Source organism: Trichechus manatus, unplaced genomic scaffold (assembly GCF_000243295.1).
Source record: "Trichechus manatus latirostris isolate Lorelei unplaced genomic scaffold, TriManLat1.0 scaffold00025, whole genome shotgun sequence".
NCBI classification, from domain to species: domain Eukaryota; kingdom Metazoa; phylum Chordata; class Mammalia; order Sirenia; family Trichechidae; genus Trichechus; species Trichechus manatus.
The window spans coordinates 18467737-18486245 of NW_004443961.1; the positions used below are offsets into that span (position 1 = coordinate 18467737).

Consider the following 18509-nt stretch of genomic DNA (forward strand, 5'->3'; position numbering starts at 1 on the left):
TTATTTCACTGAGCATAATGTCCTCCAGTTTCATCCATGTTATGAGATGCTTCACAGATTCATCATTGTTCTTTCTCGTTGCATAGTACTCCATTGTGTGCATGTACCATAGTTTGACATGTTGTTTTTAAGCTGCCCTCCCTGAAAAGCAATTGTGGTTAATAGCGTACCTGCTAACCAAAAGGTCGGCTGTTGGAATCCACCAGCCGCTCCTTGGAAACCTTATAGGGCGGTTCTACTCGGTTCTGTAGGGTCGCTATGAGTCGGCAACAGGTTTACTGGTATACATTGAGGCGCTTTTGGAAATGATTGCTTAATGAGGTTATAATTCAGCTGTTTATTTACCTAATAAGATAATATTATGGAGATACTTAAGTTTCCCAATTTTAAATAATTTATATAAAATTTCTGTTGATCAAAATATTATTTTTTAAAATAACTTTGAACTGTTTGTTCCCAATAAATGCTTTTTTAACTCCAGAAAAGATGGTATGGGACTCGTTTGACTTTTATAACTTAAAGTCTGTCATCACACTCTTTTCCTATCAATTAATCCATATTAGTTGTTTTTTATTTATTAAGCATTCAAGATATTGCAGTGATTGTTTCAAATATCACCATATTTAATATGTTAAGGTATAACAAAAATTCAGTTGTTTGTGTTATAAATTGGCACCAGTGTCTAAATTTGCCCTTATGGAGGTTGTTGGAGATAAAAAGTATAAAAAAATATTTTGCAGTTTTTCATTTATTTCAATAACACAACCCTGCGCAGCTTCAGAGTACAACTAAATGGTTTAATGGCAAAGAGTGTTGCAATTTCTGAAAATTTCCGTAAATGTGGGTCTGGATGACCCTACCAAAAACCGTTGCTTTTGCATCCACTCTGACTCATGGCAACCCCATGTGTACCGTAGGGTTTTCAATGGCTGATTTTTTTGAAGTAGATCACCAGGCCTTTTTTATGAGGTGTTTCTGGATGGATTCTAACCTCCATCCTAATTTTGAGGTTGGAGTTAACTGGGTTTCATATTTAAGCCTTGGATAATGGCTATTGTGATTGATTTCCTTTTTAACCAATATGAGAGCTAAATTGTCTAAATGTACTTTTAAACCTTACTTAAATTCCACTCTCTCTATTTGGACACAGTATTTTTAGAAGCCTACTAATAGGTATTTTGAAGTCTCAAGTCAGTTCAGTTCAACACTTAAAATATTATAATTCCAAAATACAACTTTTAAGCAAGACTTCAATGTCGTATTCATGGCTCCAACACTGAAAATCTATGTTGGAAGATTAGAATGAGGTGACCAGATTTGACTGAGGTTTGAAATGAAGAGAACTTCCTTGAAACCCACTTTTTCAGGCTGTGCATATTAATTATAACTTAAGTAAAAACATCTTTTCCATTATTTTTTTGATGTAAGAATTTTGTTTAGTAAAAACAGAAATAACAGATTTTATTAATTATGTTCTTATTTAATAGATCAGATGAAAAGAAGAACATGAACTGGAAGCAGCTTCCCAAAAAACCGTGTAAAAATCTACTTAGCACCTTAAAGAAATTATATCCCCAGCTATCTTCAGGTAAATGTGTGGGAAAAATAATATTTTAAATGAAAGAATGTATATGAGTAAAGTCCTCCTAAAAACCTAAACATAAATTTTCTTTACTTAAAAGGAGTGTCATTACCTAACAAAATTCTAATAAGAAGTTAACATTGTGGTTTGTGACTTTTTGAGCATGTTCCCTCTTTATCCTGCATGTTTGAACTTCCCTGGGCCCCTGCCGATGAGCTCTTTACGTTAATGGGGGAGAAATTTCAAGAAGTCATGGGCTTTATTATGACTCTTAATCAACCTACGTATGTATATATTTTATATTAATTCCATTTTCTGTTCCTGCTTCATTGATTAGTTCACCGAAAAACTCAAGAAGGTTCGGCAGTTGAGATGACTCCAATTGAAGCAGATTTCTCCTGGCAAAAGAAGATGATGCAACTTGAGATGGAAATTCAAGAGGCATTTTTACGCTTTATGGCATCTATTTTAAAAGGATATAGAACATTTCTCAGACCAATCACAGAGGCTCCTTCAAATAAAGCCACAGCTGCTGACTCATTGTTTGACCGACAGGGTGAGTGGCATGGAAAATGCAGTTGCTTTTATTAAAGTGAAAAATATTTTCTACTTGGTTTTGCTAACAAGAATTATTCACTGTATAAGTTCTTAGAAATTCATATTAAATTATAATGACCTAATAACTACATAAGGAGCCCTGGTGGCACAGTGAGTGGTTAAGCACTCAGCTGCTAACTGCTAACTGAAAGGTCAGCAATTGGAACCCACCAGCTGCTCAGGGGAAAGATGTGGCAGTCTGCTTCTATAAAGATTATAGCCTTGGAAACCGTATAGGGCAGTTCTACTCTGTCCTATAGGGTTGCTGTGAGTTGGGATCGACTCGATGGCAGTGGAATGGTTTTTGATTTTTAATATGTAGTTGTAACCTTGCTCTGTGAATGGAATTTCTTTTAATTTTTATACTCTATTTGTTCCTGAGAAATCTGAAACTGGAGGTCTTTAATTATAAAAAGTCAAAGATGTTACTTATTTACAATACTATATAGTCAGTTATCTAAGTAGAACATAGCGGATGATTTGCTTTTAGGTATTTCTTGTAATTTTGTGTAATTTTTGGATTTATATACTCTCTGCTTTAAAATGTTCTCTAATAATTCATTTGTGGAGTGAGGCCACTTATTTTTTTAAAAAAAATTTTAATATAGCTTCGTTCCAGGGAAAAACATTATGCTCATCCTTTTTAGTAGTTGTTGTTTTACAGAATTATAAAGATTTTGTTGTTAGTCAGCTGCTCTTGTAACTTGTATGATATTCTCTCTCTCAGGTGTGTCTTTCTCTCTGTAAGTCAGAGAGTGACATTGTTAAAGGAGGTTAGAAAAATAGATACTTACTCAGTGTCTAGAGCCTAAGATTTTTGTGGTGAACGGGACAGTGTTTGGTCTCATGAGGGATACAGACAGACAGTAACACAAATACTGATAACATTTTAATAAATGTTATTAAGGGAAGCACTGGGAGCAGTGCAAGTGTTAGGTCAGTGAAATGTTCTCTAAAGAAGTAACAGTTCAGCTTGGACCTGAAAAAAGAATATGAATTAGCTGGGGGTTTTGGGTTAACTTTTTATTAGGGAAATTTTCACAGATGTATGCAAAAGTAGAGAGAATATAACATACGTTCATATAGCTGTCTTCTGACTTCAGCAGTAGTTATCAACATTCTGCCATTTTTGTTTCATCTAGCTTACCCATCTTTCTTATAGTATTTTAAAGCGAATCCCAGATAGGATATCATTTCAACCTTAAACTGGATTATTTATCCTTTAGAATTTTTTGGGTTTATACATGGTTTTGACTGACTGTCTCCACATGGTATTATTTCTTCTATCACCTGCATTTCCTGTAAACTATGGTTGAGTGTAGAGCAACACTGTCCAATAGAAATATAAGGCGAGCGACGTATATAATTTAAAATTTTCTAGTAGCCACCGTAAAAAACGTAAAAAAGAAACAGGTAAAATCAATTTTAGCGATACGTTTTTCTAACCTGATATGTCCAGAATAGTGTCAGTTCAACGTGTAATCAAAGTAAAAAATTATTAATGAAAAATAATGTTTTTGCATACCAAATCTTTCAGATCCAGCAGTTTTTTACAGTTAACAGTATGTCTTGATTTGGATTAACTACATTTCAAGTGCTGAGTCACCACATATGGTTAGTAGTACAGAATTGGGCAGTGCAGATCTAGAGACTTGATTAGATTCAGGTTCAGTTTTCTTGGCAAGTAGTGCCAAAACACATTGTGCTCACTATTTCCTAGTGCATCGTATTGGGAGGCACATACATGTCTGGCTGTCCCACTTTTATTGCACCTAAGATGGATCAATTCAGTGGTAGAATTCTCACATTCCATGCGAGAGACCGGTTTCTGTTCCGGCTAATGCACCTCATGGGGAACCACCACCTGTCTGTCACTGGAGGCTTAAGTGTTGCTCTGATGCTGAACAGGTTTCAGCAGAGCTTCAAGACCTAGATGGACTAGGAAGAAAAATCTGGTGATCTGCTTCCAAAAATCCTAAGGATCACAACTCACAATGGTCCCATCCACAACTGGGCAGCATTTGGTTCCTTTGTACATGGGTTCATCATGAGTCCAGGCCTACTCAGGTATAGCTGACAACAACACGAAGCTGAATCAGTGCATTCAGGTGTTGTCGGCCTCTTTCTTTCATTATAGTTCTCTCATCAACTTTCACTTAATTATGTCAGCCTTCGCTGGTCATTGACTATTAGAAGAAGAAAAAAATATTCTTTTTTCTATTTAAGTAGTTTTTTTACTAATTAGAATCAGAAGGGGATGGGTAATGCCTTGAGACATCAAAGAAAAGGCAGGAGGGGAAAGTGGCTCAAAAGCTATGCTTGAAATGGTGGGTGTGAGCCAGATCAGGCAGGATCTTATATGTCCAGTGAGTCTTTATCATTCATCTTTGTTTTAAGAGTAATTGGAGGATCCATGCCTAACACCATACACAAAAACAAATTCAAAATGGATTAAAGACCTAAATGTACAAACTAAAACAATAAAACTCTTAGAAGAAAAAGCATGTGCAGTGCTGTCGGGCCTAGCTTTTAACAATGGATTACCTAACATAATAACAAGAGCACAAACTACAAAAAACAAAATAAATAAATGAGACTTCATAAAAATTTGAAAACTGTCTTTTTTTAATTGTGCTTTAGGTGAAAGTTTACAGCTCAAGTTAATTTCTCATACAGAAATTTATACACATATTGTTACATAACACGAGTTGTAATCCCTATAATATGACAGCATACTCCCCCATTCCATCTGGGTTTCCCGTGTCCATCTAACCAACTCCTGTCCCTTCCTGCCTTCTCATCCTACCTCCAGACAGGAGCAGCCCATTTGGTCTTGTGTATCTACTTGAACTAAGAAGCACGCTCCTCATGAGTATTATTTTATATTTTATAGTCCAGTCTAATCTTTGTCTGAAGAGTGGGCTTCAGGAATGGTTTTAGTTCTGGCTTAACAGAGCATCCGGGGGCCCCACGGCTTCAGGGGTTCCTCCAGTCTCAGCCAGACTTTTAAGTCTGGTCTTTGTATGTTAATTTGAGTTCTTCTCCCCACTTTTCTCCCACTCCATCTGGGACTCCCTGTTGTGTTCCCTGTCAGGGCGGTCATTGGTATTAGCCAGGCATCATCTAGTTCTTCTGGTCTCAAGCTGATGGAGTCTCTGGTTTACTTGGCCCCTTTGTCACTTGGGCTAATATTTTCCTTGTGTCTTTGGTGTTCTTCATTCTTCTTTGCTCCTGGTGGGTTGGGACCAGTTGATGCATCTTAGATGGTCACTCACTACCTTTTAAGACCCCAGACGCCGCTCACCAAAGTGGGATGTAGAACATTTTCTTAATAAAGTTATTGCCAATTGACCTAGATGCCCCCTGAAACCATGGTCCCCAGACCCCCGCCCCTGCTACACTGTCCCTTGAAGTGTTTTGTTGTGTTCAGGAAACTTCTTAGCTTTTGCTTTAGTCCAGTTGTGCTGGCTTCCCCTGTATTGTGTGTTGTCCTTCCCTTCATCTAAGGTGATTCTTGTCTACTATCTAGTTAGTAAATTCCCCTCTCCCTCCCTTCCCACCCTCATAACCATCAAAGAATGTTTTCTTCTGTGTTTAAATCTTTTCTGGAGTTCTTATAATAAAGACTTTTGTTCATCAAAAGACTTTACCAAAAACGTCAAAAGACAAGCTACTGACTGGGAGAGTATCTTAAGAAACCACATAAGACAAGCTACTGACTAGGAGAATATCTTCGGAAGCCATATATCCGACAAGAATGTAATAACCAAAAAATATATAAAAAACTTAACAGTAAAAAGACAAATAACCAAACCAAAAAATGGGCAAAAGACTTTAATAGACACTTCACCAAAGAGGACATTCGCATGTTCACCAGACACATGAGAAGATGCTCAGTGTCATTAGCCATCAGAGAGATGCAAATCAAAACCACAATGAGATACCATTTAACTCCCACTAGAATGGTGTTATGGATTGAATGTGTCCCCCCAAAATGTATGTCTGTTTGCCTAGGACATGATTCCCAGTATTGTGTGACTGTCTACCATTTGGTCATCTGATGTGATTTTCCCATGTGTTGTAAATCCTACCTGTCTGATGTCAATGAGGCATGATTAGACGCAGTTACAGTAATGAGGCAGGACTCAGTCTATGAGATTAGATTGTATTTTGAGTCAGTCTATTTTAAGATGTAAAAGACGCCAGGAGAGGGAGAGAGAGGGACCGCATACCACCAAGAAAGCAGTGCCTGGAGTGGAGCGTGTCCTTTGGACCTGGGGTTTCTGACCTGAGACGCTCCTAGATCAGGGGGAGATTGATGACAAGGACCTTCCTCCAGAGCTGAAGAGAGAGAAAGCTTCCCCTGGAGCTGGCACCCTGAATTAGGACTTCTAGTCTTCTAAACTGTAGGAATACTGAATTACCATGGTACTGAAGGAAGAAGTCCAAGCTGCACTGAAGGCATTAGCGAAAAACAAGGCTTCAGGAGTTGATGGAATACCAACTGAGATGTTTCAACAAATGGGTGCAGCACTGAAAGTGCTCACTCATCTATGTCAAGAAATTTGGAAGATAGCTACCTGGCCAACCAACTGGAAGAGATCCATATTTATGCTATTTCAAAGAAAGGTGATCCAACTGAATCTGGAGATTATCAAATAATATCATTAATATCACACTGAAGTAAAATTTTGCTGAAGATTGTTCAAAAGCAGTTGCAACAGTACATTGATGGGGAACAGGCAGAAATTCAAGCCAGATTCAGAAGAGGATGTGGAATGAGGGATATCATTGCTGATGTCAGATGGATCCTGGCTGAATGCAGAGAATACCAGAAAGATGTTTACCTGTGTTTTATTGACTGTGCAAAAGCATTTGACTGTGTGGATTGTAACATATTGTGGATAATGTTACGAAGAATGGGAATTCCAGAACACTTAATTGTGCTCATAAGGAACCTGCACATAGATCAAGAGGCAGTCGTTTGAACAGAACAAAGGGATACTCCGTGGTCTAAAGTCAGGAAAGGTGTGTGTCAGGGCTGTATCGTTTCATATGCGGAGCAAGTAATCCAAGAAGCTGGGCTGTATGAACAAGAATTGGGCATCAGGATTGGAGGAAGACTCATTAACAACCTTTGTTATGTAGATGGCACAGCCTTGCTTGCAGAAAGTGAAGAGGACTTGAAGCACTTACTGATGAAGATCAAAGGCTGCAGCCTACAGTATGGATTACATGTCAACATAAAGAAAACAAAAATCCTCACAACTGGACCAATAAGCAACATCATGATAAACGGAGAAAAGATTGAAGCTGTCAAGGGTTTCCTTTTACTTGGATCCACAGCCAACACCCATAGAAGCAGCAGTCAAGAAATCAAAGGACGTATTGCACTGGGCAGATTGGCTGCAAAAGATCTCTTTAAAGTGTTCGAAAGCAAAGATGTCATTTTAAAAACTAAGGTGCACCTGACCCAAGCCATGCTGTTTTCAGTTACCTCATATGCATGTGAAAGCTGGGCAACAAATAAGGAAAACTGAAGAAGAATTGACACCTTGGAGTTATGGTCTTGGCAAATAATATTGAATATACCATGGACTGCCAAAAAATTGAACAAATCTGGCTTGGAAGAAGTACAGCCAGAATGCTTCTTAGAAGCAAGGATGGCAAGAGTTTGTCCCACATACTTTGGACATGTTATCAGGGGGGATCAGTCCCTGGAGAAGGATATCATGCTTGGTAAAGTAGAGGATCAGGGAGAAAGAGGAGGACCCTCAATGAGATGGATTGACCCAGTGGCTGCAACAATGGGCTCAAGCATAACAACGATCGTGAGGGTGGCACAGGACCGGGCAGTGTTTTGTTCTTTTGTACATAGGATCGTTTTCAAGTCGGAATCGACTTGATGGCACCTAACAACAAAACTGTGAGAAAATAAATTTCTCTTTGTTTAAAGACATCCACTTGTGGTATTTCTGTTATAGCAGCACTAGATGATTAAGATAGATGGCTCAGATTTAAAAAAAACTGAAAATAACAATTGTTGGTGGGGACGTGGGGAAATTTGAATCCTTACCCATTGCTGGTGGGAATTCAAAATGGTACAGTGGTTGAGGAAAACAGTGTGGCAGTTCCTCAAAAAAACTAAAAATAGAACTATCATATGACCCAGCAATTCCACCCCTAGGTATGTACCCAAAAGACTTGGAAGTGAAGACTCAAACAGAGACTTGTACACCAGTGTTCGTTGCAGCACTATTCACAATAGCCAAAAGGTAAAAACAACCTAAATGCCCATCAGTAGATGAATGGATAAACAAAATGTGATACATACGTACAATGGAATACTATTCAGCCAGTAGAAGAGATGAAGTCTTAATACATGCTACAGTATGGATGGAGCTGGAAGATTATGCTGAGTGAAATACCAAAAAAACCAAAGCCTTTGCCATCGAGTTGATTCCAACTCACAGTGACCCTATAGGACAGAGTAGAGCTGCCCCATAGAGTTTCCAAGGAGCGCCTGGTGGATTTGAACTGCTGACCTTTTGGTTAGCAGCCATAGCACTTAACTACTATGCCACCAGGGTTTCTGAGTGAAATAAACTAATCACAAAAGGACAAATATTGTATGACCTCACTTATATAAAAAGACAAGGCAAATGTACAGAGACCCAAAGTTTATTAGTGGTTACCAGGGACGCAAGGGGGGGGAAGAAGTGGAGGTTAATGGTGATGGAATAATTGCATTGATTAAGGATAGGTTTGCATAGCCAATTATTGTAATTGCTGTCAATAAGTTGTACACCTATAAAAGTTGAATTGGCAAAAGTTGTGTGATAGACATACTTACAGCAATGACCCCCCTGCCAAAAAAAAAAAAAAAGCAGCTGCTGAGGCTGTTTATGTACAAACAAAATCCTCATGGTATTTGGTTCCTTGGTTTGGAGGTTTAGAGTCATGGTATCATGGGACATCCCAGTTAATTGGCCTAATAACGTGTTTAGTGCTTCTGTTCTACCTCCTAGTTTATTGCATAGTGCCTGGGGTCTTAAAAGCTTGCAAGCAGCCATCTATGGCACAATAATTGATCTCTATTCACCTGGAGCAACAGAGCAAGAAAGAGAATCAGGAATAGGAGAAGGATATGGAATGTGTGGCTAATTGCCCCCATGAACAACTGCCTCCTTTGCCATGTGTCTTAGTCATCTAGTGCTGCTGTAACAGAAATACCACAAGTGAATGGCTTTAACAAAGAAATTTATTCTCTCACAGTTTAAGAGGCTGGAAGTCCAAATTCAGGGTGCCAGCTCTAGGGGAAGTCTTTCTCTCTGTGTTGGTTCTGGGGGAAGGTCCTTGTCATCAATCTTCCCCTCGTCTGGGAGCTTCTCTGCGCAGGAACACCAGGTCCGAAGGACAAGCTGTGCTCCCAGCACTGCTTTCTTGCTGGTATGAGGTCCCCATGTCTCTCTGCTTGCTTCTGTCTTTTATATCTCAGAAGAGATTGGCTTAAGACACAACCTAATCTTGTAGATTGAGTCCTGCCTCATTAACATAACTGCCGATAATCCCACCTCATTAACATCGTAGAGGTAGAGTGTACAGCATATAAGAAAATCACATCAGATGACCAAATGGTGGACAGTCACACAATACAGGGAATCATGACCTAGCCAAATTGGTACACATTTTTGGGGGACACAATTCAATCCAAAACACCATGAAACCAGAAAAACTGGATGGTGTCTGGCTACCGCTACTGAACATTTTGATCAAAGATTCTATAGAAGAATCCTGATTAAAAGGAGTGAAATGGAGAACTGAATTTTAAATTGCCGTAGACTCCAGACTTCCTGAAGCCATGAAGGTTGAATGAACCCCTGAAACTATTGCCCTGAGATCATCTTTAAACCTTAAAGCAAAAATATCCCCTGAAGTCTCCTTAAAACCAAACAATAGTTTAGCTTAACTAGTAAAAAATGTCTGCCTTGAGCATTATGCTCTTTTAAGAACTATCTATATGGGATGAAATTGATAACAGCAACTTGAAAGATAGGAATCCTTAGCGGGCAGTAAAATTTACGTTAATGGGGGAGAGTAAGAATGGTTGCACAACTCCAAGAATGTAGTCAGTGTCACCAGCTGGCACATGTAGAAACTATGTTTTGCTGTGTACATTCTCAACAACCACAAAATACATAAATTTAAAAAAAAGAGTAACTGGAAGCCACTAAGGATAAGTAAGTAGGTAACAGATCAGATTTGTATTTTTAAAAGATCACTCTGAATGTTTAAGAAAAAAATCTCCTTGGCTTTTATTTGGAGATTGAATTGGAGGAATCTGAAGTGTGGCTCTACTAATTAGGAGGTTAATGCAGTAGTCTAAGTGATCAGTGGAGGTTACCTGGACTAGTTGGTGGTAGTGTGAATAGAGAATGATTTTCAGGATGTAGATTGAATAGGACTTGGTGACTGAGTGTGGGATGCAAGGTAGAGAGAGACGTCAAGAGCAACTTGGAGGTTTTTGTCTTCAGTAATCCGTGGATGTAGTGCCCTTCATTGAGAAGGGAAACAGCAGAAAAGGAAAGAGTCTTGTCACTTGTTAAGAAGGAGTTTTTTAAGATGAGAGAGACTTGAGTGTGCTGAAGAGAAATGGAGAATAATTGTCCCGAGAACACTAGAGGGACTGCTGGAATCCCAAGCTCACGTGGTGGGCTGGGTCTTAGATAGGGAGGAAGGACACCTCCTTTGTAAAAGGAGGGAAGAAATAAATGATAAATGCAGAAAGATCATGATTTTTAGTGAGATAGTGAAGGTCATTTCCATCTACGGATTCCCAGTTTCTCTGTCATATAAGGTATAATCATTGGGCTGGGGAGCATTGAAAGGGAGCATTTAAAAGTTAGAAATAGTTGTCAAAACATTGGTAAAGGGAAATGAAGTTGATCCCAGAAACGTAGTAGGGTGGCTGCTTAGGGACGAAAGGTATAAGTGGTTTTGATATGCCTAGTTGTAGGGCTTTTTTCCCCCTTAATTTGTGTTTAGCCAATCTGCAGTAGGTTCAGAAAAAGCAGGCAGGAGTCCAGGTGGAGTAATGGTTAAAGCATTCAGCTACTAACCAGAAGATTGGCAGTTCGAACTCACTAGCTGCTCTGCGGGAGAAAGTTGTGGCAGTCTGCTTTCACAAAGATTTACAGCCTTGGAAACCTTATGGGGTGGTTCTGCTCTGTCCTGCAGGGTCATCACGGGTTGGAATTGACTCGATGGCCGTGAGTTTTTTGGTTTTAGATTTCTCCAGGACTGAGTGAATCAAGCAGGAGCTGTCTTTGTTTACTAGAGCTCCTATAAACATGGATCTGTCTATTTATAAAGAGTATATAGTATGTATGCATATGCATATATACGTATATATGTACAAGTTTAAAAGAATGTTTACTTTAACATCTTAGTTCCACTCTAAAATTTGAATTTAATTGTAATTTTGTTTTTTCCAGGATTTTTAAAAAGTCGAGATCGTGCCTATACAAAATTCTACACCCTTTTATCTAAAACACAGATTTTTATTCGTTTCATTGAAGAGTGCAGTTTTGTAAGTGATAAAGATACTGGATTGGCATTTTTTGATGACTGTATAGAAAAGGTAAAGTTTGTTCTATATACCAATATTAAGAAAAAATTTTAACAATTTGGTTTACCTGTGTATTTATCATCGTTATTATTAGCCCAAAGAGTAAGTGATGTGAGAGAGACAATATAGAGGGATGTGTGCGTGTGTGTGTGTGTGTGTGTGTTACCGATTCTGGGTTTACTGTAAAAATCATTTCCCTTTGTGGTATCTAGTTTCAGCCATACACAGCTAATTTTTCTCTTAGAATTTCACTTTGGTTTTGTAAATTTGTAACCATTAATTATTAAGAACATTTCGATGAGCCTTCCATGTCTCGTTGTCATATTTTTTTATTTAAATGAATAAGATAAGATCTAGTAGTTTCCATGGGTAATGGAAATGGAAGTCTTATGTTCTTTTGTTTTAATATCTTTCCAAATACTTTTTCCAATATGTTTCTTTTGTTCTGATGGAAAATATTTGGAAATATTTTAAATTCTAAAGCTTTACTCCCCCATCTTAAGGAAGTTTAGAAGTTGATTCTTGACAGTGATGACTCATATTTTTTTCTCATTTTTGATAGAGTTCTTAATTTTTTCTAAGTGGATCTTTGGTCTGATTGTTTATATAAAATTTGAGATTATATCCAAAAAAGCTAGAATATTATGACATTTTAATTTTTATGGGCCCTTAACGATATGCATGCCTTAGAAGACTTGAATCGTTTTCTCCCATCTGTCAGTATGATCTAGAACTCCAGGGCTGTCTTTGAGACTATTCAACATTTTTGTTTATTTATAAAATTGATATTGAAACTATCTTCCAGTTAGATGGAAAACTTAGAAAATGTCAGTCACTAATGCAGGGGTTTAAAAATATTCAGAAAAGTATTTGAAAAACCAGGTTCCCCTTGTGATTGACCAAACTTTGTTTGTGAAGATGGATTTAGAAAAGAATTAATCAGAATAAATTGTTTTCTGTCCTATAGTCATTAAAAAAATATTACACTTTAGCCTAATGGTATAGGGCCCAAAAATACATTGTAAAATGTTTTGTATATTTACTCAATATTAAAAAAGGATAGTATTTTTGTTTTCAATCAGAATTTTAAGATAAAATATTCAGTTCATATGCATATTTTCATTAAGAATCTCTTTTCTCCTTGTCTAGTTGTTTCCTGATAAAGGCACAGAGAAAACAGATAAGGTATTTTTTTTCTTAGACCTAAGCGTTAAAATTTCAAAATTGGAAATCACTTAATATGCAAATTAAATGGAGAAAATAATTATTTTTTAGGTTGATTTTGATTCAGCAGAAGATACCAAATTGATAGAGCTAGATGATTCTCAGAAAAGTGAGCACACTGTATTCATAATGCCACCAGAGCCGCCTCCTGATGATGGAAAGGACTTTCCAAAGTACAGGTAGCGGGAAGTTTTTTTTAAGGGATGCTTAGGCACACCTTTGATAGTTTCTTTTGTATTTTTTGTGATTATTAGTAATTATTTGTGTTAATAATTTAGGAGGTTATTCTCAACATTTATTCAGTGAACTAATGGAAATGAATATTTCCTGGTGATGCCACCAGATAGAATTAGAATTGGATCACCTTATTGGATGGGAAGCCAGATGTTGTTCATTATTTACCTAAACATTTATTTAATCATATTTTTATGTTTAAAAATTTCAAGTCTGAAGAAGAAAAAAATTACTTCTCCCTTGACGATTTTGTTGCTAATAATGTTGTTGTTAGCTAATATTAAAGACCATGAAATTCTTATAAATTCATAAAATATCAGAGAAGACTTAAGGTAGAGGGCCAGAAATTATTCTTTATTAAAAGAAATTAAAAAGAATAGGATTTGAAGGGATTTGAATGAGAATCTTTTCAGAAATTAAAATGAATTTGATTGTTTTTTATTACTATTATTATAATAATATACAGTTTAGTAAAGTTAGGAAATTGAACAAAAAAGGAAACTAAAATCTGTCATTTTAGCACTAATATGTAATGTCTGTTAACAATTGAATGTAAGTCTTTCCTGTTTTTTAATACATTAATATGTGTACTAAAAACAAATATGAGTTCATCTTGTACATTCTTTGTAACTTGTGTTTTCATTTAATGGTCTGAACATTTTTCCATCTCATTAAATATTTTTGTACCATATCATTTTCAGTGACCACATTGCATGCGTTTACTGTGATTTATTTAATCCTGTGACTTTGTTTGTAGTTCATTGCTATTCATATCTTTGTGTATATACACAGTTATTTTCTTAGGCTGTATTCCTAAAAGGACAACTTATGGGTCAAAGGGAATGTAAAATAAGTGCCTTCCAAAAATATGGTACTAATATACAGTCTCACCAGGACAGGGATTGAGTGGCTTAATTAAGTACTATTGGCTTAATTAAGTGGCTTAAGTACTCTTTTGATATCACGTTAACTATAGAATTCATTTTTATATTGCCTTACCTACTATAAATTTGAATCCATATATTGACACATGGGGTAAAATCAAATAGCGAAAGGCAGCATCTCCCAGAATAATATTGGCCAAAAGAAATAAGTAGGCTATTTCCAAGAATAAATTAAAATTGTCAGTATGAAAATACATTCCACTTTTCTAGTATTTAAAGCAGTGCAAACCAAAATGAGTGTAAACATTTTTAACCTTGGTTATCAGATTGAGAATAGGTTATGCTACTAATTGGAGTGTATAAGCATAACCTTTCAGGAAATAATTTCACAGTGATAATAATAATTTTAATACTCTTGATAAACATTAACCCTAGCAAACTCTGTTACTGGGTGCTTATTTTAAGAAATTAAGTAAAGGTATTCACAATCGTATTGTACAAAGATATTTTACTGCAAAAATTTAGAATTAACCAAAAAGTATCCAACACTAAGGAATTGATTAAATTGTGGTACATCCCTAAAATAAAGTTATTATCATATTTTCTTTTCTTTTAAATGCCAAATGCCAATGCAAGGTAACATTATGAAGAAGAGCTTAAAATTACAATGTGTATTAGCTATTATTTTTAAAATATAAATTATCATTTAATACATGAGTTCTGCTGAAAGGGTTAATTCTTCTGTGAAGATATCAGGGTTTTCTGTTTCAGGGATTGGTTGAAAGTAGCAAGTGGGAAAAAAAAGTAATAAATGAGATAGAGAGGAGCCATATAAAATTATATATTTGAAAAAAAAATTTTTCTGTGTAAGAATTTTGGTGGATACTATTAGGTACCATTTGAGGCATAGAAATATTTAACGAAATACTGGAACAGTATGAAGAGTTAATGTATTTTAAATCAACAGTTCTATTTTTGCTTTTTATTTTAGTTACAAATACTTTCCACGACTGGACCTTAAGCTTTTTGACAGACCACAGGAGTTGAAACTTTGTTTTAGTAGACACCCTACTGGGAATAGCATTACAAGCAGTCCAGCTCTCATGGCCAAGAGAACTAAACAGGTCAGGTATTATTTGCCTTAATACACGTAAATGTAAAGTGTAAAATGTATATATGTAACATATAGCTGAAAGTTTAGAATTATCACCCACAGCAACCATTTGAAGACCCTCTATGGTTGTTATTGAATTAAAGTAGATTTCTTGCAACCCTACTTAGAATATTAAGGCTACAGTTTCTAAAAGCTTGTACTTTAAGAGAATCCTTGGGAACCAAATATACTTAAAAAAAAAAATAGCTTTATTGAGATATAATTCATATGCCATACAATTTGCCCATTTAAAGTGTGCAATTCAGTGACTTTTAGTATATGCACAGAGTTGTGTAACCACTACCACAGGCAATTTTAGAACATTTTTCATCACCCCAAAAAGAAGCCCCGTGCCTCTTAGCTATTAACTCCTCCCCAGTCCTAGGCATTCACTAATCCACTTTCTGTCTCTATAGATTTGCCTCTTCTTGACGTTTCACATAAATGGAATCAAAGAATATATGATCCTTTGTGACTGGCTTCTTTCATTTAGCATAATGTTTTCAAGGTTCATCCAAGTTGCAGCATAGATCAGTACTTCCTTTCCTTTTCTTGCCAAATAATATTTCATTGTATGGATCTACCATGTATTATTTATCCATTCATCAATCGATGGACATTTGGATGGTTCCCACTTTTTGGCTGTTATGAATAATGCTGCTATGAACATTTGTATACAAGTGTTTGTGTGGATATATGTTTTCATTTCTCTTGGGTATGTATATACCTAGGAGTGTGTCATGGAAACTCTATGTTTACCATTTTGAAAAGCTGTGAAACTTTTCCAAAGTGGCTGCACCATTTTTCATTCTCACCATCAGTGTATGAGGGTTCCAATTTCTCCATATTCTTAGCAGCACTTGTTATTATCTGTCTTTTTTATTGTAGCCATTCTAGTGGTTGTGAAGTGCTATCTCATTGTGGTTTTGATTTGCATTCTCTGATGGCTAATGTGAATATACTTTTCTACCAAATATTAACTTCTAAAGGGAGTTAATTTAGGACAACCTAGACATCTTGCTTTATACTGTATCTGATTTAGGTATAAAGAGTTAAGCTATAGTTAGGTGTTGGTTAAAATTAGACATCCTTTATGCATGTATGGTATTTTGGGGGTCTGCAAAACATGGAAGATTCCAGAATGAAATTCTCAGTTCAGATTTTACCAATTCATGGATAGTCCCCAAAATCCTTGAGGTATTCCCTTAATTCCATACATTTCACATTTCTCTCAATGTTTTCTGAAGGGGAAACCACAGAGTATTTTCTTACTGTTAACCAGCTTAATAAAGGCAAGTTTCTAAAATGGGAGAATTTTGCTACTCAGTTTCTAAATCTCATTTTCATCAGAATTTTTTTTTCCAGGCTCTCTGGAAAAGAAAAGGACCTTAAGATCTTAGAAAAACAAAAGAATATGTTTTCAAATGTATCTCCAAGTCTCATGGAGATAGAACCCAAAAGTAAAATTAATACATCAGGGTATTTTTATTTAGAACATATCCTAGCAAAGGAATCTTTGGTTCAAGGCACACAAGGGCAGTCTGACAGATCTGAAGGGCTCTATAGTTTCTGAGAGTATGTATAGTGTGGTAAATTTAGTAGATGATTTTGATACCTATTCTCTCTCCCGCCTAAATCAGAATAAAAACCAGAAATAGAGAGTACAACTTTCAAACTATTGCGTAGCAAGCTGCACAGTCTTTTTCAGACCATGTTGCCTGCACAGGAATAGGTCTTTTTAAGGAATAACTCAGTGAAGGAATTAACACAGCTGGTGACTAAGGAGGGTAGAGTGGAAATCTTGGCAGGAAACAGCCTAGAGCATCTTAAATTTTAGCGGGGAGAAGGGTGGGAAGAATATGACTTTTTAGGAATGAAATTGAGGAGCTCGTAAGTTTATATCAATGGTTGAATATGGTATATATGGTTTTAGTCATCCTTTCATCCATCAAATATATGAGTGCCTTCTGTGTTTGATGAGTATAAGTGATATTTGCCCTAGGAATGTCTAGTCTGTTAGGGGAAACATGCTTGCCATCAAATACAACAGTACCATGAAAAGCGCTACTGTAGGTATATGTTCAAACAACCATATAGAAAGCCACTCACAAAAGTAAAATTACAAAATGCTTGATTTGGGGGTCAAATTTTACACGTTAAAATTGTCTCTTCCTTTTTCTTTCTTACTCCCCCTCCCTTATTTTAACAAATATTTTAATATTGTATTTTCTTTTTAGGAGATAAAAACAGCTCATAAGTTGGCCAAGAGATGCTATACAAATCCACCACAATGGGCCAAGTGTCTGTTCAGTCATTGTTACAGCTTATGGTTTATCTGTCTCCCAGCCTATGTCAGAGTCTCTCATCCCAAGGTGAAAGCACTACAGCAGGCTTATGATGTGCTTATTAAGATGAGGAAAACTGATGTGGACCCACTCGATGAGGCAAGTATAATGAGTCATTGTTTCTAAGATAAATTTTATTTTTAAGAAAAATTAGGTCTCAGTTGCTTTAAAGAGTCCCCAAACATTTTTCATTAAGCAGGAAAGGTAAAACTATTGTTCTGTTTCATAGAGCTTAGTATATATTGTTTATTTTAAAGTATACTTACTTTAAAACTACTTTTTTGGAATGAAGCAGAGACCTCTTTACTAACCAGGTTGTTTACCTTGATAAGTAGAAAATAATATTGACTTCATTTTATTCTGAATATAACTTTATTAGTGAGCAGATAGAGAATAGGCTTTTAGCAGGTGGATCTCCACATAAAAACCTGTGTCCTAGGGTGAGTTACATAACCTACCTTTTTTTTCAGATTATTCATCTGAAAATGTAGATCAGATTTTTCTCAACCTTGGCATTATTGACATTTTGACCCATATAACTTTCTATCGTAGGGGTTGGGGGTGGGAGTGTTTGTCCTGTTGTACGTTGTAGGATGTTTAACAGCATCCCTGGCCTCTACCTGCTAGATGCCAGTAGCACATCCACCAGCCCCCCACTCCAGTCTTGATAATCAAAAATGTCTCCAGACATTGCCAGATGTGTCCTAGGGGCCAAAATTGCCCTCACTTGTGCTGTGGGGACCATGGTCTCGGGGAACATCTAGCTCAATTGGCATAACACAGTTTATAAAGATAATGTTCTACATTCTACCTTGGTGAGTAGCGTCTGGGGTCTTAAAAGCCTGTGAGCGGCCATCTAAGA

At 36.5% G+C, this 18509-nt stretch overlaps 1 protein-coding gene across 2 annotated transcripts in view; it reads left to right on the forward strand.

The window, feature by feature from the left end:
- DENND4C (DENN domain containing 4C) overlaps positions 1 to 18509 on the forward strand; it is a 110315-nt gene that overhangs the window by 54136 nt on the left and 37670 nt on the right. For both annotated transcript variants that reach the window (XM_023728637.1, XM_023728638.1), the window contains 7 exons: positions 1488 to 1588; positions 1920 to 2138; positions 11674 to 11819; positions 12957 to 12992; positions 13083 to 13210; positions 15141 to 15273; positions 17540 to 17746. In XM_023728637.1, coding sequence (XP_023584405.1) covers positions 1488 to 1588; positions 1920 to 2138; positions 11674 to 11819; positions 12957 to 12992; positions 13083 to 13210; positions 15141 to 15273; positions 17540 to 17746 — 970 coding nt within the window. The remainder of the gene's footprint in view (positions 1 to 1487; positions 1589 to 1919; positions 2139 to 11673; positions 11820 to 12956; positions 12993 to 13082; positions 13211 to 15140; positions 15274 to 17539; positions 17747 to 18509) is intronic.